General features: G+C 42.9%; 2 protein-coding genes across 3 annotated transcripts in view; both read left to right on the plus strand.

The window, feature by feature from the left end:
• The first annotated feature begins 5706 nt into the window (after positions 1–5706).
• actb2 (actin, beta 2) lies at positions 5707–10068 on the plus strand. Its single transcript, XM_084072252.1, has 6 exons — positions 5707–5813; positions 7299–7430; positions 7709–7948; positions 8414–8852; positions 8967–9148; positions 9257–10068. The coding sequence occupies exons 2-6, from the start codon at positions 7308–7310 to the stop codon at positions 9398–9400; spliced, it is 1128 nt and encodes a 375-aa protein (XP_083928378.1). The 5' UTR covers positions 5707–5813; positions 7299–7307; the 3' UTR covers positions 9401–10068.
• An 11392-nt stretch (positions 10069–21460) lies between these two features.
• The window catches only part of tnrc18 (trinucleotide repeat containing 18), a 58570-nt gene continuing 55432 nt past the window's right edge, over positions 21461–24598 (plus strand). For both annotated transcript variants that reach the window (XM_084072697.1, XM_084072698.1), the window contains exons 1-2: positions 21461–21618; positions 23293–23628. In XM_084072697.1, coding sequence (XP_083928823.1) covers positions 23421–23628 — 208 coding nt within the window. In that variant the 5' untranslated portion in view covers positions 21461–21618; positions 23293–23420. The remainder of the gene's footprint in view (positions 21619–23292; positions 23629–24598) is intronic.

The raw sequence follows: 24598 nt of genomic DNA on the forward strand, positions 1-24598 counted from the left end.
ACACACACACACACACACACACACACACACACACACACACACACACACACACACACACACACACACACACACACACACACACACACACACACACACGCACACACACAGAACCACACAGTGCAGTGGGCACTGAGTTACTGTTTGACTTATCACATGGTTTTGGTATAGCCTGACCTCAGCAACCGTGAGGCTTTATGTCCCTGAGTCACCTGCCCTTCAGTGACATAACATTAAGAGTGCTGGACCGGGATCACTGGCCTTGTGGCCTAACAACACACTGCTGTAAAGTAGTTGAAATACTAACTGCACATTTAAGATTATTTTGATAGCAACCATGAGACAGGAAAGGCGGACAGAGAGCAGGGAATGACCATTGGCTATCGGATCGCCATGATATTCTAAATATCTGTATTGTAAAATAAATATTGATATAACTACGCTCATTTTTATTAGAACAGTGATGAACCTTATTCAACCCAGATCCATTTGTGCTACCACGGAAAACAATGACAGTGAGAACCAAAGATGCGTGACAATGACAAGCACTGAAAGGCTGACAACAAAAACAGTTCAACTGGCCAAAGATATAATGACACCATCTGGGCCCCAGTCAGGCTCAAAAGGCCCTCTTGGTTAAGCCACTGAATAAGCCTTTAATATTAGAATATCCAGGCAGAGTAACTTTAGTACTGAGAAAGGTGACTTTACAACTCAACCAGCCCTAAACTTCTCCCGTTTGCTTCCACTTGTTGCACCTGTGGCAAGAGAAAGAGCCGTTTAGCTTGACAAGTGGTCTGTTTAGGCAACCACTATTAATGGTTATGGCCATTATACACAACACCCAAAGTGTCTGTGTATAAATACATGTCTGCAAAAAGTCATTAGATAATTCATTAGGTGGTTGTTTTATTGCAGCGGGGACCTTGGCAGCAAGGCCCTGGATTACTGGGACTGCATTGCACTACGCTGGCTCCCTGAGTGTAAACACACACAGTCAAACACTGTTATGATACAGGAGACGAGACTTCCTTGGCCGGTATTCTGAGCACTCGGCTAACAGACATTCCCAGAGAGAAGCGTTGACAACGCGTCACTTAGCCAGAGACCTCTCACTTAGAGCCCATACACATTCAAACTCACACATGACACACACATACACACACTCACACACCTTCAGATTTGAACTGTACACAAACACACTGTCACACAGACAAAAACCAAGGTGAGAGGTCAGTTCATTTCATGTCCGTAGATTCATGAAAAGCCTTCTGATAATCCGGGAGAAAGAACCATACAGATCAACAGGTTACACATGTCTTTTCAATGCGCTCATGCCAGGTCAACTGGCTGGTGTGTAGTCTGTCTCTCATGTAGGGTCTTGGCCGCATTGAGATCTGATGAGCCAGATCACAGTGCCGAGGTGGACTGGCTCACAGCAAGTTTGGATCTCAGTGAGGTGTGGACAGCTATGTGGGGACAATCCAGACAGTTTATTAAACAGAAGCCTCCTGTCATCTTCCTGTCACACATTTCCCCAGTGTCCTAATTTGTAAATCATGCCTATGATGTGGGAAACATTTTTATTTTCCTAGTAGATATGATGTAGTATTACTTAATTTCTGTGCCTAGGAAATCACTGCACTCTGCAGCCTGAAATGGCCAACTGATGTTGATGTTGCAAGCTGTAATTATACTTTTTACTAACAACAGGCTGGTGCAACTAGCGAACGATGAAATCTTGGATGGTCTAAGTAGGCTGTAATGAATGGATATGAAGAACAAATTAAAAAGTCTAACACAGAGATTTTATTAAACAATTGTCGCATTGTCATGTAATTCAGTATAATACCCCAAGTGTTCTATTGCTTGTATGCATATCTGATTTCCTTGGGAATTAAACACTGAGATTCAAGGCATGATGAAGAGTTAATTTAGCTCTGTTTATATGTTGCTAAGCAACTCCTAGTCGTTATATTATGGCAAATAACACATGGCTCTCGGCCAATTAGATTGCTTGATCAGAACCACATATAATTAAGCAATAACTCACTCCAAGCCATGATATATTGTCATTTGTGTCAGGCCGACAACCCTCTTAGATGTGATATAATGACAGTATACCATGACCTGGAGTGAGTTATTGCTTTTATAAAACAGATACCAAATAAATGTATATCATGGCAACATGAAAATCAAAGACACATTCCAAATAAAACCATTTTTAATTATTAACAATTTCATTATTATCTATATTAGACTAATTTCTACAAGATAGTAGACTCTGGCTGCCTGCAGATTCTACTATCTACTAAATGTAAAAATGGAATGTTTAGTGTGTGTTAGCATAGTTAAGCATACAAAATACATTTTGCTGTGGATTTCACCTTGACCTACAGTATACTAATATATATATTTTTCCCTTTCTTTTTTTTAAAGTATAAAGTAAAACATAATACATAGGGCCTAGCCTACATACCAAAACAAAAGTACATGGAGTGAGAATTGTTTTTGTTTACATTTTTTATATGGTCAAGAATTTGAAGCACTTAACACAGGTTTGTGAGAGAAAAAGCAGTGTGTGCGCACATTTGCGTGTGCATTGCTTAAATGAATCAATAATCTATTTAGCCTATTTGAAATTAACTGTTTAAATGAATAGATTGATCAGCAGATCTTTTCTATTGCATCCCCCCAGGGCCCAATTATTGGAATCCGATCAATATGGACACATCTGAGTTCTAATCTGGCACATCTGATCACAAAAGTCACATTGAAAAGACAAGTGTAACCACGGACGCATCACCTGTATCAGCATGAACCGGAAGCCTGACTGACTCACTCTCTCACTCATGCATTGCCTACAAACGTACATTACATACCACACACACAAAACCTGCAGATAATGAGCCACTCCTTTGCGGCTCTGGATTAAACATTTCCCGGCCAATCCCTGTTTACGACATCACAGCGTCAACATGGTGACACAATCTTTCACATTAGTCTCAGTTCAAACTTCTATTCACCACATCACAGCAGCCAACCCATATCACTTTATTAGTAGAGAAATTACAAAAGAAGCCATGCAATCCTTCATCATATGTTGCCAGATATGCGTTGGGCTCACAGAAGTCAACCAATAATAAACTTGCCTTGAGATTTGCCCATTAACAACCTAATTCCAGACCCAGATCCTGTAAATGAATACATGGGCCCAGCAGACCTTTGATCTCCTCAAAGCAAAATTCTTTCTACCCATAAACATGGCAGTGACACTGGCCATATAGCTGTATAGAGACTCACTCACCACACAGCCATTATATGGCCAATATCATATATATGGCTTAATGGACTGGACTATGTCTATGGGAAGCTTTTGGAAGAAAAAAAGGAGAACTATTCTTAAAATGTGACCATAAAAGGCCTATATAGCTTCTTTGTCAAAATCCATAAGGTCAGGGGGGGATTCCAACAAGTTTGGCAATCACATGAGCCTCAACACAGTTAAGCCTAATTTATACCAAGTCATACAACGGTGTCACTCACGGATGCGCTCACCGAAAATAACTGATTTTCAAGTGAAAATCCGATTTTTGGGCTGGAAAATTTGTCAAGTGACACATCGTATGACTGAATATAAATGAAGGCTTTACGTTAAAGCGATTGTGCCTGAGAACGAGATAGAGAAGGAAAACAGAATTAGAGGAACAGACGAGACACAAAGGAAAGATTGCAAGAGGAAGTAGCCGAGGAAGTATGGAATGGATCAGTCGGTACAGCATGGCACCAACACTACCAGTATGAGGAGGGGGCTTCAGCAGGGACACCCATGCTAATAAAAAGGGGGGGAAATAAGATTGGCACTAACAGCGCTGTAAGGCACTATGGAACAGAGCCATGGGAAGAAAGAGAAGAAGGAGAGAGGGGTTGAAATAAAATTAGGAGGAGGGGTAGAGGAGACAGTAGAATAAGGATAGAAATGAAAGAGGGGAGGAGGATAGATGAGGTAAAAGGAGGAGAGGGTCATATAGCCAGAACTGGAGCAGCAGAGAGCTTTATCAGCTTATGATAATACTGTTGTCTGTGGTCTGACGGCTTATAACAGGACGTGAATCAGGGATGGAACATTTAGCATACTTAATGCCTACTAGCCCAAGGCCTGGGCTGGCCTGAGCATACCACTAGCCTGTGTGTGTGTGTGTGTGTGTGTGTGTGTGTGTGTGTGTGTGTGTGTGTGTGTGTGTGTGTGTGTGTGTGTGTGTGTGTGTGTGTGTGTGTGTGTTTTGTAGGGGTGGGGTGCAAGCAGAGGTGAATGAGAAGGACCTGGGTGTGTCTGTGAGCAGTAGGTAAGGCAAAGGGGCTGACAGAGGTGGTGGGGGTCCAGAAAGGTTGCTAATATTGTCTGTCTGTCTGTCTGTCTGTCTGTCTGTCTGCCTGCCTGCCTGCCTGCCTGCCTGCCTGTCTGTCTGTCTGTCTGTCAGCAGGTAGTGCCTTACAGCTTCCTGCTTCCCTTCTCGCCTAGACTGACACAATAGCTGAGCTGTACATGGAACAGCAACTGACACAGTGCCTGAAACTCCCTCCTGCAACAGTACTTCCGCTGTTGTCTGTTCATTTAACACACAGCAGGTATGGCTGAGATAAAAGTGTTGCTTTCCCCCACTTCGCTCCATAAAAATCTATTGCAAAGAGATGCACATAAAAACAAAACAATAATAATGAAAACATAAGTAACAGTAAGTAATTAAAAGCAATTAAAAAGCCCAATGTAAGCCAGCCCCACCTTCCAATAAACCGATATCTATGCTGCTGTCAACTGACTGTAGCCTAGGCGAGTTGGTAACTGAAGCTGCACCTAAAAAGACAGGACTAGAGGAGACAGTTCCTTGAAAACACAAATAGGCCTGCATGGCTGTGGAATGACCATTATCAACAGGCGTGGGACTGAGGCACTGTTAAAGTGGTGTGAACCCAGGCCTCTGGTGACCTAGCTCAACCAGCGTGTGTGTGTGTGTGTGTGTGTGTGTGTGTGTGTGTGTGTGTGTCTGTCATGTGTTTGACTTGGTAATGCAATGGCTCTATGACTCCCACTGAGCTTAGCTGGCATTCAAAGTGGACAGCATGACAACAACACTGACAGCCCCCCCCCCCCCCCCCCCCATTACATTACATTACATTTCTTACATGCACAGCACAGGCCAGTATGGGGTCAGCTTAGACTGTAAAGTAGAAATGACAGGGGCGTTGGTGAAAGGAACTGTCATGATTAGCGATTTGAGTATTTCATATACACTTTTGTAGGCTTGGTTGGGTCACAACAACATCAAAACTCGAAAACTGTGCATGAGCACAGAAGACTCTGTCAAATATACAGTAGTACAAGTAGTCTGTGCATCATTTAACCTATATAGCAAACAATATAGCTCGGGATTAGGCTCACTAGGCCTCATAACATTCATCGCCATCCCTTTTAGTTTCTCCAATCCTATCCTACTCTCTCTTTCTCTCTCTATCTCGCTCTCTCTCTCTCTCTCTCTCTTGCTCGCTCTCGCTCTCTCTCTCTCTCTCTCTCAAATCGCGAGCGGTCAGTGCAGCAGTGTGCACGCGACGCGCCCGGGTGCATGACGCTGAACCAATCAGAGAGCGCGAATCCGAAAGTTTACCTTTTATGGCTCGAGCCGGGCAACTGACGGCATATAAAAGCACGCGCCCACCATTAACGAATTCACTCTGAGCGCCGTCACACGCAACTTGTGCGGGATATCATTTGCCTGAAACACCGGTTCCCTTTTAAGCGAAAAGCCCCCCACCCAAAGGTAAGCTTTTTAAATAGTAGCATATTAAACACAATTTCAACTTGTTATAGCAACGACGTTTGACAGCTAATGTTGGTGAATGAATGGATTTTGGAGGAAAAAATGACAGGAAGCACGAGGCTCTTTGTCCTGTCATACTCTTAACGTTAGTCGTTCTCATTTTGCTAGTGCAATGATTTAACTTCATAACTTGCTAATTTAAAAGCACTAAGCGGTCATGATTTTTAACAACCATTTTGTAACCGTGTTGGTAGTTAGCAGTGCGCGGGTGCTTTTGGACTTTGGATAGCTGGTTCACTGTGAACCAGTAAACGCCTGAACCAGCTTTTATTGGTGTGGTTTTACAACCTATGCATTGACTCTTTCACCGTGTGTACCTGCTGTTGGCTTGTAGTCCGCTGGGTTTGGACTTGAGGTTGGGTTTTGGTTCGGGATGTTCCCTTTGTGCGCGCGTTGCGGCGGGGTGTGACCTACTTTAGCCTGCTAGCACGTAGCCACATCATGCTACCGCCGCCCTTCAACCCCGTTTACCACGCAAACCTTGTCGAGAGCAGCACTGAACGGTGCATTGAAAGTAACTCTTTCTAACTAATGCGGCCATTATTATCCACACTGTATTTGCTTGCTAAATGAATTGCTAAATGAAAAATGTTTTATCAGTAAATGTTTGGCGATTGCTCGACCGGCGTAAGAGATTAGTTGATTAATGGATTGTAATGATTTGCACCCTCGGGCTTTTCATCAATAACTATCTGTCCGGCTTAAATTCTCTCTGTGGGGAGGGAAGGTGGAAATTGCTCAACAACTTGTGGTTAGTCCAGTAATAAAGGCGTGGCTTTCAGGAAATGGAGCATCGACTTGAGGCCAACTGATGACTCAACATCTGAGTTAATCATATTGTACATCATAACTACATTATCGTCATCCGGCTGTTATTCATGCATTTGAACACTGCTGTAAGATTAGTCACTAGATATGTCGCTATGGGGTGGGGGGGCATCCTGTATGCAGTAAATGAAGTGGGTTAGGTTTATACCGAGTAATGACGCAGTAGTATTGTGGCAAAGATTATAGTGGTCGACATGTTCTCGAAATCGGTCCGATTTAGTGACCGTGGGAGGGGTTAGCAGAGGTGGAGGGGGTGGGTGGTAAACTTGAGGGAGTGGTCGCGTCGGGGTCTGAAAATGTCGAATGTTCTTTTCTCTGAACACTGCCGCTCTGGCCGCGCGCCACGCCGCCGGTAGCCGCAAAGCTGCTCAAACCAAACCATGTCCTTATATGGTAATAACAGAATGCAGCGCCACTTCCTTTGTCTGGCTGTAGGAATGTGTGACTCTGGCGCCACCCAGTGGTCAAGTTGCTCAACTGCAACTGCCTGTAACAGGAAGTGAGACTGGAGCATTGTGGTGGTGCTGTTAGGAAGTGGACAGTTGTTTTTCAACGATTGGATTACATTAACGTTTTAACCCCATTTTCTTCTAACAGTAATCAGCCATGGAAGATGAAATCGCCGCACTGGTTGTTGACAACGGATCCGGTATGTGCAAAGCCGGATTCGCCGGAGACGACGCCCCTCGTGCTGTCTTCCCCTCCATCGTCGGTCGCCCCAGGCATCAGGTAAGGAATGGCTTTCTCATGCATGCAAACCCAAATGGCAAAATTGGTAGACTTATTGATGGCTAGTGAAGCGTTTGATCATAGTTGGCATTGGCAAGCATAGCATTTTGCTACATTACAGTCATTTAGTCTTTTATTATCCAAAGCGACTTACAATAAGTAATAATATTGTACCACTCCTAGGCCAAATCTGTATATGCTATAATGTACTTAAAGTTAAACACATAATTGTGATCTATATATTATGCACTTAAACTAACTCAACCTTGTTTGTCTAGGGAGTGATGGTGGGTATGGGCCAGAAGGACAGCTACGTTGGTGACGAAGCCCAGAGCAAGAGGGGTATCCTAACACTGAAGTACCCCATTGAGCACGGTATTGTCACCAACTGGGATGACATGGAGAAGATCTGGCATCACACATTCTACAACGAGCTGAGAGTCGCCCCTGAGGAGCACCCTGTCCTGCTCACAGAGGCCCCCCTCAACCCCAAAGCCAACAGGGAGAAGATGACCCAGGTAAATACACCCACAACTTGCCTCATTTAAAATACACCAGCAATTTTATCCTCAAGTAGACTGTCACTGAACGGAACAAAACTATAGGCCATACCCTCATTTCCTACTTGGTTTCCCTCTTCTGTTCCCACCCTCTCTCCTCCAGGACCTCTCTCCTATAAGATGATCTATCATCTTTCTATGGAAACAACAGGTCTTTCTCTCATCTGTGTGCTTTTTCTGCACTTCTGGCCATAATGAATGAATATGGTTCAGCTGATGGAACAGCACTGTTTATTTAATGAGCTTAAGTGATATTTGACATGCACAAGTGTGAATTGAAGGAATGTTGACTTTCTGCACCTTCTCCACTAACTGCTCCCTCCTTAGACTCTCACTGCTGCATGTTCTGAGTGCAGTGTCCACAAAGATGAAAAATCTATAATCTCACACCAATGATAACTGTTCTGTCTTGTCTATTTGCAGATCATGTTCGAGACCTTCAACACCCCTGCCATGTACGTTGCCATCCAGGCCGTGCTGTCCCTGTATGCCTCTGGTCGTACCACCGGTATCGTCATGGACTCCGGTGATGGTGTGACCCACACAGTGCCCATCTATGAGGGCTATGCCCTGCCCCACGCCATCCTGCGTCTGGATCTGGCCGGTCGCGACCTCACAGACTACCTCATGAAGATCCTGACAGAGCGTGGTTATTCCTTCACCACCACAGCTGAGAGGGAAATCGTGCGTGACATCAAGGAGAAGCTGTGCTATGTTGCCCTGGACTTCGAGCAGGAGATGGGCACTGCTGCCTCCTCTTCCTCCCTGGAGAAGAGCTATGAGCTGCCCGACGGACAGGTCATCACCATCGGCAATGAGAGGTTCCGTTGCCCAGAGGCCCTCTTCCAGCCTTCCTTCCTTGGTAAGTTTGGCAGGACAAACATCATTTGAGTCTCAGTATTGGCAGCTGTTAAGTTCAGTTTAAAAGCATCATGGTTCCCTGTACTGATCACCTTGCATCTTTTTCTCTCCCTAGGAATGGAGTCCTGCGGTATCCACGAGACCACCTACAACAGCATCATGAAGTGTGATGTCGACATCCGTAAAGACCTGTATGCCAACACTGTGCTGTCTGGAGGTACCACCATGTACCCAGGCATTGCTGACAGGATGCAGAAGGAGATCACAGCCCTGGCCCCATCCACCATGAAGATCAAGGTGAGCTGACTTGGTCTAAAACCTGAAAATGCATCATTTGGCCTATGGCATTAACTTGGCACATGAGAAAAGAACCCTCATTAATTCTGTCAATTCTACCCTCTGCAGATCATTGCCCCACCAGAGCGTAAATACTCTGTCTGGATCGGAGGTTCCATCCTGGCCTCCCTGTCCACCTTCCAACAGATGTGGATCAGCAAGCAGGAATATGATGAGTCCGGCCCATCCATCGTCCACCGTAAATGCTTCTAAACAGACTGTTCCTTCTTTTTTTCCCTCCCCCGACCAAACGCCCAAACAACGACTTCAGCTCTGCGCAAAACCACGTACACACCACACATTCTCATACACACTCAGGCGCAGAGCCTAGACGACCAACTCATTGGCATGGCTTCAGTTACTTTTGGCGCTTGACTCAGGATAAAAAAAAACTGGAACGGTGAAGGTGACAGTAATGTTTTTGGTTAAGTAAAAAAAAAAAACACCCCAAGGTTCTACAGTTGCATCTGAGGACTTAAAAAAATGTACATTTTTTGTTCTTTTGAGTCATTCCAAATGTTTGTTAACTGCATTGTTCACACATATTCCAAATGTTGACTGCATTGTTCAGACACGTATTTGCCTCTGTGAAGGCTACCCAGTGGTTGGCGCATACTTAAAAACATGGTTGTAGTATCGCTTGTTGTAAATTATGTCTGGGTTTTTTGTACTTTCAGCCTTAAAACTTGGTCCTGTTAATTTTTTTTTTTTGTTATGCAAAACCCATTCGTGACCTCTTCTTCCCCTGTTGGAGGTTCCATCCCTGGGGTGGTGGGGCAAGGGGTCTCGAGGTGACGGGGTAACATGGGGTGCCAGACCGGTGGGCCAACCTGTACACTGACTAAACAATCCAATAAAAGTGCACATGTGTTCCGACATTACTTCTGACTCTGTCTTGTTCATGCTACAATTTTCTTGTTTTACTGTTTAGTCTAACTGCAAGTTTAAAGCTTGTTGGCTATAAGCCTTGAAATTGCCTTGCATTTTATCCATGCTTGCTAGACATGTAATTGATAATGCTGGGATTATACAGTGTATAGATGCTTTACATTTGGAGGTGAACCATTTCTTATGTTGGACTTTTTCTCGTAAAAGTTAAACCAGAGAAATGAATTTTGAGCTGAAATCACAATTCCGGGTGTGGCATCTTAAAAGACTACACAAACTGGATAACATCTGAATGAGAGTGCTGGCTTGGAGAAACCGAACTCCAATCCTGACTATTGTAAATCCTCGAAGACTCTCCAGGAGAGAAGAAAAGCTGACCCTGCCAAGACCTGTTCCGGAATGTCTCACCAGCTGGAATGAAACATGCAAAATGTATACAAATCAAACTGTCAGGTCATCTAAGGCTCTTGAGTAATGATAATGGCTGAAGAGATTTACTGTTGACTAGTGTAAAATGACAACCACTACACTTAAGCAGCCCCTCTGTAGTCGTCTCAAAGCAGGCCTGCATTGCAGTGGAGTTCATAGATGGGTGCCAGCGAGCTGTGCAAATCCTGTTGAAAGGTACACTGCCTGTCAACACCTACACCACCCTTGTCTGTCTCACTGGACTCATTTATGCAGTTATTAGAGGGTCCATATTCAAGACCTAATTGTATTTTTCCATTCGTGCTGGCAGAAATCTGAGAGGATGAGGATATGAGGGGATACGGGAAAAGCACTGTATGATAGGCCTAATGCTATTGGTCTGTCTGGAATGAGTGGGTCCATCCACCCAGATGTCCTGATGACTCATCGGAGACTTTATGTAAGGATGAACAGATGACCTCATGCTCCAAAGTGTACATTTTGTTCAGGCATAAAGAAATAATCTTTACATCTAGCATCTCAGAGATACACTGCTGACCCTGGACTAGATCAATTTCACTCTCTGGTTTAAGTTTAAATTACATTTTCTCAACCAGATATAGTCTTGGATCAGCCCTCTAGCTCACAGGCTTGATAGTTTATGGCCATGGTAAAGGACAACAGTATAACTAAGTATACATGATTGTAGATGATGATTGGGTAAGATTATACATGGTGTAACTATGTGGCTTGTCAATGGCCACATACAATACCACAGAAAAACAAATAAAGCCTTTTATCTTCAACCCCAACTGAGGTCTAACTGTATATTTACTAAACAATTACCCTTCAATTGCTCATACATTTAATTTGTGTTGTAAAAGACACCAAATTAAACCTGACTAAATACCCGTTATAGGCAATAGAAATATAAGAACAGCAATGGAAAATCTTATTGTGACCTTTGTGTGTTTTCATTTATTTTAAAGAAAAAATAATGCACATCCTCTGTTTTTGGTGCTGAGCCAAACTGCAAAAACAGAATCATGAAAAACAAGAGGGGGGCTCGCAACTCACTTTTAAAATTCACAGCAGCAATACAACGTTTAGACCTTGCAATCTTTCAAGTAAGTGAAATTCATTTGTTTTTAACAATAGAATTCTCTCTCTCTCTCTCTCTCTCTCTCTCTCTCTCTCTCTCTCAATTCAATTCAATTCAAAGGAGCTTTTAATTGGCATGAGAAAACATATGTTTACACTGCCAAAGCAATAGTGGAACAAAACAATCAAAATAAAACAATGTACAAATAAATATTGAATATAAATAGGAATAAAATAAAAGTGATAACAGAGCTGTGTTACATTGCAACTTTGAGGGAAGACTATCTTAAACTATAAAGATTGTGCATTTTCTGTCAGAAATAGTTATACATCCATAAACTTTTTAAAGTTAACAGCAGTATTTCAATGTTTTGCATTCCCTCTGTATAAAAACTTTGAATTAAAGATACTTGCTCTATTCATATGAACAGTATTTCTATGTAGAGGTCATTTGGTGCAAATAGTGCAGGGATACACACAATGCTCTCTCTCTCTCTCTCTGACTCTCTCTCTCTCTCTCTCTCTCTCTCTCTCCTCTCACAATATTTCTTTGGTGACCACATCTCTGTTCTCTTGGCTTGATTGACTGCTTGTATAGATTGCAAAACAAAAAGCTAGGGTGGATTCAGGACATTTGGAACATGTGAGTCAGTCTGTTTTGAGCAGAACAGCTTGAAATGAGGCGCAGATCTAGTGAGTGTCAAGTCAATGGTATGAAAATGTTTGTGCCTCAAACCTATCTTCATGACATCATCTTCAACTGAGATATCTATGCCTCATGAGATCATCTGCTGCTTTTCAGTAAGAGTTGATTTCAGTTAGCCACTGAGGCTTTCCCATGCAGGAATGCAGTACATGGGTTGTTTTTGCTCAATAAGAAAGAATGGAAAACAACAACTAAATGTATAATTTTCTAACTCACACAGCTTACAGTGCAAATACTCTTTTACCATGATTACTATACCATATTCATTTCTTGGCAAGGAACGAGATTGTGCAAAAACAAAAAGTAGGCATGGAACATCACTACTCTCTTTAGTAGTCAGACTCAGACCTAAAAGTCTGTTGGTTATATAATAATTATATAAACAGGTGAATCAAACATATAGTAGCCTACAGTAGCCTATAGCAAGAAAGAGATACACATGTAACTAACCGTTTAAGCACTGCCCTGCTTAAGAAATTGTTACCAGAATTAAGTATTATTTTCCATAAGAAAGGCCCACCAGTGCACCTCCTGGCCACAAGACGGCGCTATTGTCTCCCTAAATCAACACAAGCCTATGGACTTCAAAAATACTTTGATGTGGACATTTGCCTAAGTTTGATATATGCACTTCATTTGGGTCATTTAATTGTTTTTATTGGCCTTATAATGTCTTATTATTCTTGCCTCTACTGACACTTTACTTTGGTTGCTTGAAAGAATTCTTTTTGAGTTCGTTTTTATGAATCTGTTTTTGTAAAGCTTTTATTATGAAAACGCCCTAAACAGGAACTGGAAGTAGTACTGTTTTGAGAGCGCGCGTCTTTGCAAAAGGCACGTAAACGAATGAATGAAAACAATAACAAAGAACTTCAGCGTTCTTACCGAAACGTTTATTTTGTTTAAGCACCTGGCTGAGGGCATAAGGTATGTTTGTTACATGCTGCTTTGTGTCGTTTGCATTTTATATTATGTTGTATCTTTTGCATATTTTCACAAAGTTGAAGTTACTAGTCACTTTGGGTGTCGTTCTGCCGATCTGTTCTTGGACCCATTGGGAGGCCTCAGTGGCGTGAATAAATAATTAAATAATTACCGTGGATTTAGATCGGTAATCTACATTTGCAATGGATAATTCATGGAGTAAAACATACATTTCATGTTTACTAAAGGACATAAATAATACAAATAACAGTACAGTAACACTTTCTTTATTGTTGGTTTAAAAATATAAGACATTTTATTGTGATTAAGATGGTTAATATTTTAATATTTCTTATGTTTGCACTCTAAACAAGGAGATTGTCATTTTGTGTCAAAACTACTTATGCTGAGGTTTTGCAACTCACAGGCTCTTTGTCAAATGTTGTTTCTGTATTATTTTGCATTTGTTACAGTATGTTACAGCCATATTGTAATGTATGTTTTGTTTTCTGTTGTTTTCCCACGTATACAGTTCTTACGGTGTTTTTTGGAATAAACTTTCAATATCATCAGTTTGAGAATCCATCCTTGATCAGCCGGGGTTTGCTTACAACACAAGTCATATGAGTACATCCTTAAAGAAGCAGGTTTTGTGACCATAGACTGTGAAAAATAAAAAAACACAAATCACACACTGACTGTAGAGCTGCTGCAGTTGCACAGTTAATGCAGGAGATGGTGCTACAGCCACGTTTATTTAAAAAATAAAACATTTTTTAAATCTACTGCTACTGTTGGCCTTTATAAAAGGTGTGGTCTTCAACCACGTTTGTTTTCTCTGGCATTTGGTGCGGTAATGTAATCTATCCACTGACCAGGCTACCAATTACAAATTACCTCCGTAATCTAATTATTTATTATTTACCTGCCATTTAAACATAGTGAGTGTCGTTGATTACTACAAGTGTGTGTTGACATGTGTGACTTAGGCTACTTTAGCTGACAATATGCCTAAACATAAACAATGTAGTTTAAACTCGGGTGAGCCCGAGAGCAAACTACGGACTGTGGATACTTTCACCAAGAGCATGATGACCGACTGACAGGGGCCCTATTGAACTAGTTCATGTGAATTAACTGTTTTAATCGTCCATCATTTACATGTTTATGAGTGATAGGCTATATGTTTAATTATTTGCCACTTAAACCCAGGGATCTATGTTTTTCCTAAAGGCATAGGCAGCCATAGGCTACACGCCAAATCTCGAAAATAGCAGATCTACAAGCTCACAAGTCACAACATTGCCAAACGTTCACCCCAGAATAGAGACGCAAGGGTTCATGTGGATAATATAGCGGGTGGCCACTAAAACAATATGGTACTGTATGTACCACACATGTTCTAAACCCACCCAAACTAACCAAGGATTCTTTGTACACCTTTATCGGCCACCTCACCCATTCGTTCTGCACTTTTCCTCCTTTTTTCTCTCCCCCTTCATTCCATGGATCCATATTGTGCTGGTGGGTCTGGTGGCCACTAAAAACTCTTGTTTTTGTTCAGTTTTTTTTGAGAAAAATAATAATGATTGAATACTTAACTGCTGTTAAATCAAGATGCAAACACTGCATAGTTTCACATAAAATGATCATTAGGCCTATATGAAACAAAACTAGCATATAGTCTCCTGTACATATTGAACAGTAGGTATAGTAGCCTACTTCAAAAGAGCTCTTTAAAGTAGAGTTATTTAAAGAATAATTTAATGGATCGATCATCGATTGAGTTCTGTAGCCTACCATTACAATTGGGCAGAGTTGGGGTGCGCTGGTGTGGCCCCAATGTTATATTTTCATGGGGTTCAAAGTTCCTGGTGACTGTCCAAGCAAAGAGCCAACAATCTTATGGTGATCCCTTTTTTATTTTTTACTTTGCGGGCTAGATTTCCATATTTGCATAGATCAAAGCAGATAAGACTGTTCGTTTGGACCCATTCTCATGTTCTATGTATCAGGACTGTTCTGTCATATCGTGTTGCTGTGTGACACCAAAGATACACCACAGATATTACTATCCACAGCCAAGCTATGTCCATTTGTCAAGGACTGTCCCAGTTTCATGCAGTATTTTTGGGGTCTGCATGGGTGCACCTGATGATATATGGCAAGACAGAAGGGCCATTTGTTCTATAATAGACCACTGTGTGTGTGTGTGTGTGTGTGTGTGTGTGTGTGTGTGTGTGTGTGTGTGTGTGTGTGCGTGTGTGTGTGTGTGTGCGTGTGCGTGTGTGTGTGTGTGCGTGCGTGTGTGTGCGCCTGCACCTGGGTATGTGTGGGTATGCCTGGGCATGTGTGTGTGCGTGTGCATGTACGTGCACGTGTGCACGTACGTGCACGTGTGCACCTGCCTTCAAGTATGTGTGTGCCGATTACATCAATTCATCTATGCCTCCACTCATTCAGTCAGTGGCTTGTGTTTGGTATTGAAAATGTATTCCATCTCACTGCACCCCTTCTGTGATTCTGCTGAGACGGCTTCCCTCTGATATCCTTTTACTGCCACGCCAGCAAAACACTTACTGCCAGCCAGGGAGAGATGGTTGTGTGTGCATGCGTGCGTGCGTGCGTGCGTGCGTGCGTGCGTGCGTGCGTGTGTGTGTGTGCGTGCGTGTGTGTGTGTGCGTGTGCGTGTACAAATGTGTGTGCATGCTTGTGCATACAGTATATGTGTGTCTGTGTATTTGAGTGCATGCAGGTGTGCCTGTGAATTAAAAACTGTAACCACTCTCCTAAAAAAAACTCTGTCACAGCACAATGTCTCTCCTTGAAATATGGCCCAGAAAGAGAGGGGAGTGGGGGCGTTTTTAAGGAAATAAGGCCAAATGTGTTCCTCCATTTACTACACACCTGTGCCACTTTACTGAAACTCTTTTGGGTGGGTCACTGTGGTCATGCATGAAGTTCTCCTTATTCCCCAGCAGAGGGGGTCACTGTCCTATATGTGTCATCTTGGCATATAAACTGGGTGAAAGGCAAATGGAAGGCTACTGCTGCTGACAGAAGGAGGCCAGCAGAGAATAATAGATCATATTTATATACAGCTGCACCTCTCTCGGCAGTATTCAGGCTGATTTGCATTGTACTGAGGGCAACACATTGACTGAGGGTAGTCTACCCTTCGTGTATAGTAAAACGTGAATTTAATTTCATTATTTTGACTGTCTATGCATTTTTTATGAGTCAATTTGATCATAGATGTCCCTATGCCAGTGATCAGACAGATAGCAGGGTTGAACAGCGGCCAGTTTGGTCACATACCTTCAAGGGGGGATGGTGAGGAAGGTGACATGCTGTTTTTATTCTGCTCTATACATGTAAAATCACCTCCTTGTTATGAAGAGACATGGTATCAGAATGGGAAAATGGAAAGAGAGAGTGAGGGGCAATGTCAGAGGTGTAAAGAGTGTGGAGGCCCCCTGGGAACTGAATGTCTTTTCTTGTGGTTTCAATGGCCTTGACAGCACACCACATCTCCACCCCCTCTTCTCCCCCCCTCACTCCCCCTTTCTCTCATTTTCATTGCTCAAACCACAGCTCCCCTCCTTTCTCTCTCTCTGTCCCTCTCTCTCCTTCCCTCTCACTCTCTCTAATTTTTACATAGTTCACCGCAGTGCCTGTGCATTTTCCTCAGAAGCAGATGGCTGTGCATGCATCATGTCTTCCTATCACAGTGACCAGGTTGCGTGCATGGTGTTTCTGAAGAAACCCTGCGGCTTCTCAGGTCTCTGACCACACACAAAAAGGTACAGGAACATACACAGAGACACACACACACACACGCATGTGCACCAGTGAAAGCAATGTATGTCGCTGTATTTGAATGTTATTATATATATACATATTTTATATACAGTATATACCGTGTGTATATGTATATATAGTTTCAGTGTGGAACCATTTTTTAAAAACTATATCTGTTATAGTGCTTGGTGTGAATGGCCCTATACTCAGGATTTTACAATGTACTATATAATTTAATTTCAGTCAGTCAGTTTGCCGATGTTTCGCTTGTTGGAGTTGTGTACTGTGCGCTCCTTTAAACCCTCCTCTTCCAGTCCTCTTTCTACATCCATGTGAGGCACTGTCTCTGTTGATTGAAAGCTACCTCATGAGAGCAGCAAGCCTGTATGTGTGTGTGCGTGTGTGTGTGAAGGGGGTGCTAGTGGAAGATGTTTATGTCAATCATCCCAGTGGCATGTTTATTACAGCAAGGAGAGGAGGGCATTCGTGTGTGTGTGTGTGTGTGTGTGTGTGTGTGTGTGTGTGTGTGTGTGTGTGTGTGTGTGTGTGTGTGTGTGTGTGTGTGTGTGTGTGTGTGTGTGTGTGTGTGTGTGTGTGTGTGTGTGTGTGTGTGTGTGTGTGTGTGTGTGTGTGTGTGTTTCAATCAGTTTGTAAATATGACACTGTAATTAACCTTTCTTACCAGTAATTCAAATCATGTTCTGGATTTGTCTTGCTGCAATGCAGTAGCAGTTCTGTAGAGTAATAACAATAGAATGCTTGTGTAGAGACTGAGATAAGGTATGATGAATGATTTAGCCCTACGGGCATGCAGTGGCCGTGTATGTGTGTGCGCGTGTATGTGTGCCTGCGTGTGAGGGAAGGAGAGAAAGAGAGAACACAGAGTGGGTGGAGATCACCTACAATATCTGTAGGCTTTTGATGTGATTTACTGCTGCCAACCTCTTATCTGCCTTTCATGTCGTACAGCTAGCATTGGAAATGGCCTTATGAGAAAATGAAAGCTTGGGCATACAGTGATCTTATATTACAATATGTGTAGATCAACTGCCTGGCCAGTGTTATATTGAGTTAATGATTGTTATTGTGCTCTTATAAAACACACAGTTGTTTGAATATAGATACTGTGTTGAGGGGAAGGTTAAGTGCTTGTGGAGGACGCCTTTTTTATTTTCATTTCCAGGGAGGCATTGGAACCCATGCTGAATTAATCATCAGTCTCTCCACTCCTCATGTCCCTTGTGGGTTAATACAACCACGCTCCATGATAGTCTAGACGCCAAATCAAATCATTTACCTGATCCTTCATCTGATAAGACATAATTAACCCAAACCCCAACGATGACGAGAAAAGTCTGTGAAAGATTTCGGAATGCAGCATGAAAATAATAGCATGAACATATTATATTCCCCAATGCTGCAAAATGAACCGAGCTTTAAATATTTTATTAAATAGCTTCTTGTTTTTTTTCTTTCATTAATGATACACACAGCTGAACCGGTTAGATTCAGTCTGGGCTTATTTGGACCATCCTAAAAAAAAGCAGTTAATAGGCTATAGGCTATAAAAACGCATAATCTACCAAATGGTGCCATCTGGGCCCTATGTAATGCATCCCTTTGAGAAGCATAACCTAGAAATAAGCAGCAAACTCTCATCTTGGTTATTACTTGACCACCAAATAAATGATGTTACGTCAATGAGACAGAACTGCTATTCTTTTGAGCATACGTACAATAAGGATCTGGAATGATCACTGAGTTATTTGGCCACGGGCTGCAGGCAACAGCTGAGCAGGTTGTGACAGAGCTGTCCTGCTGTCATCATTCCCTCTGCCTCCAGGACCCACAGGAAAAACAATATCAGTGCAACACTATATCAAGCTATGGACATTTAAAGGAAATTGGTTCACATCAATGGCTTCAAATGATTGTGTAAAGTGGACAGGCCTATATTGACCCATAGTTTAGGCTACTAGATGTTCTGTCATTATCTTATCCCATGTCTACTTGTGTACAGATTAGATGCCTGTTGTTTTAAATGTGTTTTATGGTACTTGGGTACTTGGGGTTTGACTACATATACGGACTGTGAGATCATATGATTAATAATATTATATATTGTATTAGTATATGAATATTAATAATGACACTATGGCATAAAACTACAAGTAAGAATATATAGTTTATCAGAGACTGAAAAAGTAGGCTACAGTATGGTTTATTTTTATTACAGGCAGCTGGGGAAAACAGCCCACAAAATGATTTATGGAACGACCGTTACCTCCAGGCTACATCTCATAACCTAATCTACAGCCTAACTAGATACCCACCTCGGATTAGAGACATACCCTTCATGACTACCATGTGATTTGAAAAGAAAAACAATCAGAAGATGAAATTGTCTCTTGCCCGGAGTGCGAAAAGAAAGCAACAATAGGCCCTAATGTGACGCCATTGTTCGAATCCCCAGTCGGAGCTGGTGAGAACAAAGAGTAGCTTGGTCCCATCGGACACCCGGACGGGACATCACTGTGATCTCCTCCTGGTAATTCCCTCTTCGGGTCCCGTCAGGGGTGACAGGCGCAGCGCGCAGACGGGTCAGCGGGGTGAAAGCTGTTGCATCACGGCCTCCTTCTCCTCTCCCTTCGGCACGGTGAATGAATGTGACTGCCTGCAGCGGGGATCCGGTAAAATACAGTGCACTTATTTTCCCGTCACTGAATACATGTCCTTATCACCCGGATTTTCGCACTGAACCGCCGCGGCTCGGTGCGGTGTGTTGTCGAGGAGGAAGAGGAGGAGGAGGAGGAGGTGTGGATCGAAGCGAGTTCAGTAGAGCTTCTGTCTCTCTCGTTACTGCAGCTCTTCCTCTACCCCTACACCGGGGTGCCTTGAAACTGTCTCGCGAGAGGAGGAGGGGGTGGGCTTGATATGGGTAGTTTGAAACCGCCTCAGATTTTTTTAATCAACATTTTTGTCACACTGAATTGAGGGAGCGCTTTACTTCACACGAAACTTATGTATACAAACATAAATGGACGGATAGGAACCGTGAACAAGAGAGAGAGAAAGGTAGATTGGGGGAAATGTATGTGAAATCTTCAGAGACGACACGATTCACACGTTCCGTGCTGAAAGGTCTTCTGTAGTCTGTAACCTGCACTGAATGAATCCAACACTTTTTACCCCCTCTCCTCTTCCAATTCAAATCTATTTGATCATACTCGGACAAACGTAGATTCTGCTCAGTAGGAGACACCCAGTGTTGCCTCATTAATTTACATGTATAGGTGAAAGATTATAGACGTCTTTTTAAGATTGCAAATGGGTCTGTTGGAATTGAGCAGTTGAAATGTGGGCCACAGGTCTAGCCTAGAGAAATCGTGGTTATTATGGTAAACTCGTGTTTAGAGTGCCCTCTATTAAACCAATGTGGATTGGACAAGATCTGTTTAGCCCAAAGGGGCGTTGCATAATGACAAAGTAGAAAACTGGTTACACATGGGTCTGTTCTCTACAGTGAGCCCCGGAGGGCTCCCAGTGATTGTTCTTAGGGTTCAATTCACTGCTGTACACGTAACACTCTAGAGCAGGGGTCTTCAACGTCTTTTCAGACCAAGGACCCCTTGGCTGAGAGAGCGATGACGCAGCCCCCCCCCCCCCACTACATATTATATAAAATTGTGTTGCAGATTAAACTTTTTCATAGATTTCATAGAGCTTCACAGACTATCAGTGTTGTGTGAATTAATGTTTTTGTTTATTTCAGACATTTAACCACTTCCACTACAAGCTCACAAAAATATCAAGCATAGTGTCATTTTAGGAGGGGCGGGGCTTGTGAGCTTGTAGATCTGCTATTTTAGGCTAGTAAAGTTCTCCTCAGAATAGAGATTCTAGGGTGGAAGTGAAGAAGAAAAAAATCCCTATCACACAAAGATAGTCCCGGACCCCTGTTGAAGACCCCTGCACTAGAGGTCATATGCTATCCGTCTTTGCAGTAAATGCGCAGTCCACATGAGATTAAAATGTGCTTATACGAGCTATTAAACCGCATTCACAAATCACAAGTGCTTATAATGCTCTTGCGAAGGTCCAAGGACGCCTCCCGCATGACAGAGCGGAATGCCTCATCATGCGTCCTTACGCGTCTATTTTAATCGGCGTGGAAACTGGGGAGTCGCCTTGAAACCATCAGCCTGATCCCCTTAAAAAAAATCCCACTGCTTGTTTTGATCATTCAGTCTTGAAGGAAGAGGGGACCTTGAAACGGCTCAACCTCCTTGGTCCATAATTGGTTTTATAGAACTGGCGAGCAGCCAAAGTGTTTACATCGTGTTGAAGGACACTTGACGCAGCCAATCAGAGAGGCGACTGGTGAGTGTGTTGGGGCTGGGTGGAGGGGGCGGGTCTTGTAAAACAATGCTTGTTTCATTGCTGAGGAGTTTACGGACGAGGAGTGAGTGAGGGGCTTTTCTCCCCCCGTTCTCCCCCAGTTTACCTTCGGACGAGCCTCTAATGGACTACTCCACTTATTTCAGCAGCCGTTCGGATTCTGAGAAACATTTACACTTTTTCCTGCTCAGATTTTCCCTAACAAGTAAGACGTAGACATGTTTTTTTCCCCTCCTAAAGTGACACTACGCTCGATATTGTGAATTATGTTAAAACATATTCGTACATTTATCTTATAGGTCCTAAGTAAAAAAAAAAAGGCGCGGAGGTATTCATGTAAATACTTGTGGCTACATTTTTGTAATTTAGCTGCGTTTTAAGCACTAAATAAAAAGCATGTTGCTGTCGGGACTCGGGAGATTTTCTTAGAGAAAGTTTTTAGTCTCGTAATGGAACCGTGAAAAGTTTGAAACGTGGCTGATCTGTGCTGCTGTGCTGTGCTCCTGTACCGCATGGCTCTCGGTCTGAAACGCAGTCTATCAGCCCCGTTTTCAAGCGCGTAGAGAAAATAATGTTCAAATGAGTTTGTTGTAACGTCCAACCCCGGGTTTATGGTGCTGATTTTCTAACCGATCCCGCCCGAGCTTCACGAGCCGTGGTTGTGATCTGTAGCCCCGCGGCTTGGAGCCGCTGCAAGTCACCCTGTTTTTGACATAAATTAGGCAAATAGGCATTTTCTATAAATATTTAACTCGGGTTTAGGTTAGATTATAACTTGGATTAAACGTGAAATTAGCCTACAGTTCATGTCCTTTTTTGTGAGACTTTAAAATAAACATACGGGATAAAAAAAGCCTGCGCGTCGTTGTCGTGCTTAAAGTAGCCTAACTTTGTTCGAATTCTCTATGCCCTATATCTCTATGTAATTGTCTCCAAGTAGCTCCAAAAATATTTTAATTGACCCTTTGCGCATTCTAGTCATCGCATTTCTGAAAAATACAGATTACCGCAAGTGGTATTAGGCTATCTGAGCATTTGTTGTCTATTTTAAATACACATATAACTTTAATACTAATCTAAACTTGGTAATCGATTGTAAACTTATGATATCTGTGGTTGCAAAGGAGGTTATAGGGTTTTTTTTAAAGATCGGAATGAAGTGTTTACGGACTGGGTTTTGATTTCTTTCCATGGGCAGCACCCGTGTCCACTTGCGGACTAAATCCGCATATGTAGGCAACAAAACACCACTAACCCTCCTGATTAATGATGCAGCCTTTTGCAACCTTATTTATTTTTAACCCGTTTGAAATTTATATTTGATGCGCCTTAGGTATTTATGGTGTATTGGTTTACATAGGGAGTCGGCCCTTAACCCACATCACTGGTTTACGGCTTAGGAAACAGCTGGGCTACACGGAAAACACAATCTGGAATATGTTATTAATATGTGACTATATATTTCCCGTGGAGAGTATTTTTGATCGGCCGACCTAACGGCCAACCGTGTGTTTGTTGCCCGTGGAAGCGGAGCCCTGGAACGGCTGCTGGGTCGGTATGCAGTGGGGGATGGAACGCTTGCAGTCCGTTTAAACATCACATAATAGAAGGCTATCGTAGAATTAATTTAAAACTGCACTGCGACTAACATAAGCGACACCAAGACCAGCTCGTGTGGTGTTTTTGTGGACAGAAACGGCTCTAAATTTAGTTTTTAAAGTGGTTTCCCGAACTGCGTCATTGCTCGGCTAATGGGCGAAACGTTCGTTGGGAAGAAGAGCAGAAATCCTAAAACCATCTGTTTACGACAGTAACTGTGATTAGTCTGATCTGTTGTAAATTGTGTGTCAAGCGATTTCTTCCCTGTGGTGTTTTGTAGGTCAGCAGGATGGCTGAAAAGGACCCCGAATCTCTCGGAAAACTAAAGACATTATTATAGCCTTGCACTGGCTCTTCGGAATATCCGAACGGACAATTTTCTTTTCCTAACTTCCCCTCCTGTGGATAATGGATGGCCGAGATTTTGGACCTCCCCGATCCGTCCACGTCCCACCTCCACTGTTGGCAGGACTCGCTATGGAGTCTCACCGACTCGGAGCAGCAGCCGCAGCCGGGAGAATCCCTCCCTCGCCCGGCCACTTGGGCTCAAGTCATCCGCCGCCGCTCCACTCCGGAAAATTCTTGCCATCGGCCATTAACCTACACCCACACCACAGTAAGTGCACGGTGCTGACCTGCTAGCATATTGTAATGCATAGAACGTGGCTCCGATTGCCACAACGCCCTGAAATATAGACATATAAACACTTTAAATAAGGCTGCGCAGAATGCGTACGTTTTCATAGGCTACTTGTCCAAAGTAGGCAATGCAGTCATCGGTTGAGCCTCTGGTGTTGATTGGGGGAAACTAGCCCCTATTTTGGTTATTCTTACAGGGGAGTGGCTGTTATAAACACAATTGTAGATTTAGCTGCGAAAATGTGGATGCCTATGACTTTTATGGTTTCCCAACCCTTCCTTTACAACGGTCGAAAATGTGTTGGCAGTTTGCATTGACGTGCATACCGTGAGCTCATAGGACAAGACATACCCAAACACGAGTGGGTGTTGTTGCAGTAGTGCAAGTCAGTGAAATTGGTCTTGGATTATGGATCATTACACTGCCACTGCTGTGAAAGCAGAGGTGTGTGTGTGTGTGTGTGTGTGTGTGTACGAGCAGGCAGGTGTGATAAAGTTGTGACTAAAAGGGAAGACAGACCACTCCTCACTATGCCGGGGAAAATGGCTCTGCTGCTATGCTTGTGAGAGTGCAAATGTGTGTTAGACAGTGTAGTGTAGAGAGCAAGGCAAATGGCTGTGGTTAAGTCACCCCTATTTGAAGTAAAACCCGCCCTTCTGGAACATTTGGCAAACGGTTGATCGTGTTTTTCCTGCATTTGTGCTGTTCTGTTGGATTACCCTCATTGCTGCTCAAGTGCTAGGGGGTGCCTCCCTATGTTTATATATAAATGGATGTATGTGTATGTGCAGTCAAATGAACAAGTCTGCCAGTATGCATTTAAACTCAAAGTGGTGCATGATTTGATCTGTTCAGCTGATAAAGGGAAGGTTTAGTCATTCCCAGACTCCCTTTATAGCAACCCATAATGTGTTCTTTCGCTGCCATGCCTGTGTACTCTTCAGTT

The sequence above is a fragment of the Gymnoscopelus microlampas genome (genome assembly GCF_963454915.1).
Source record: "Gymnoscopelus microlampas genome assembly, chromosome: 11".
Classification (NCBI taxonomy): domain Eukaryota; kingdom Metazoa; phylum Chordata; class Actinopteri; order Myctophiformes; family Myctophidae; genus Gymnoscopelus; species Gymnoscopelus microlampas.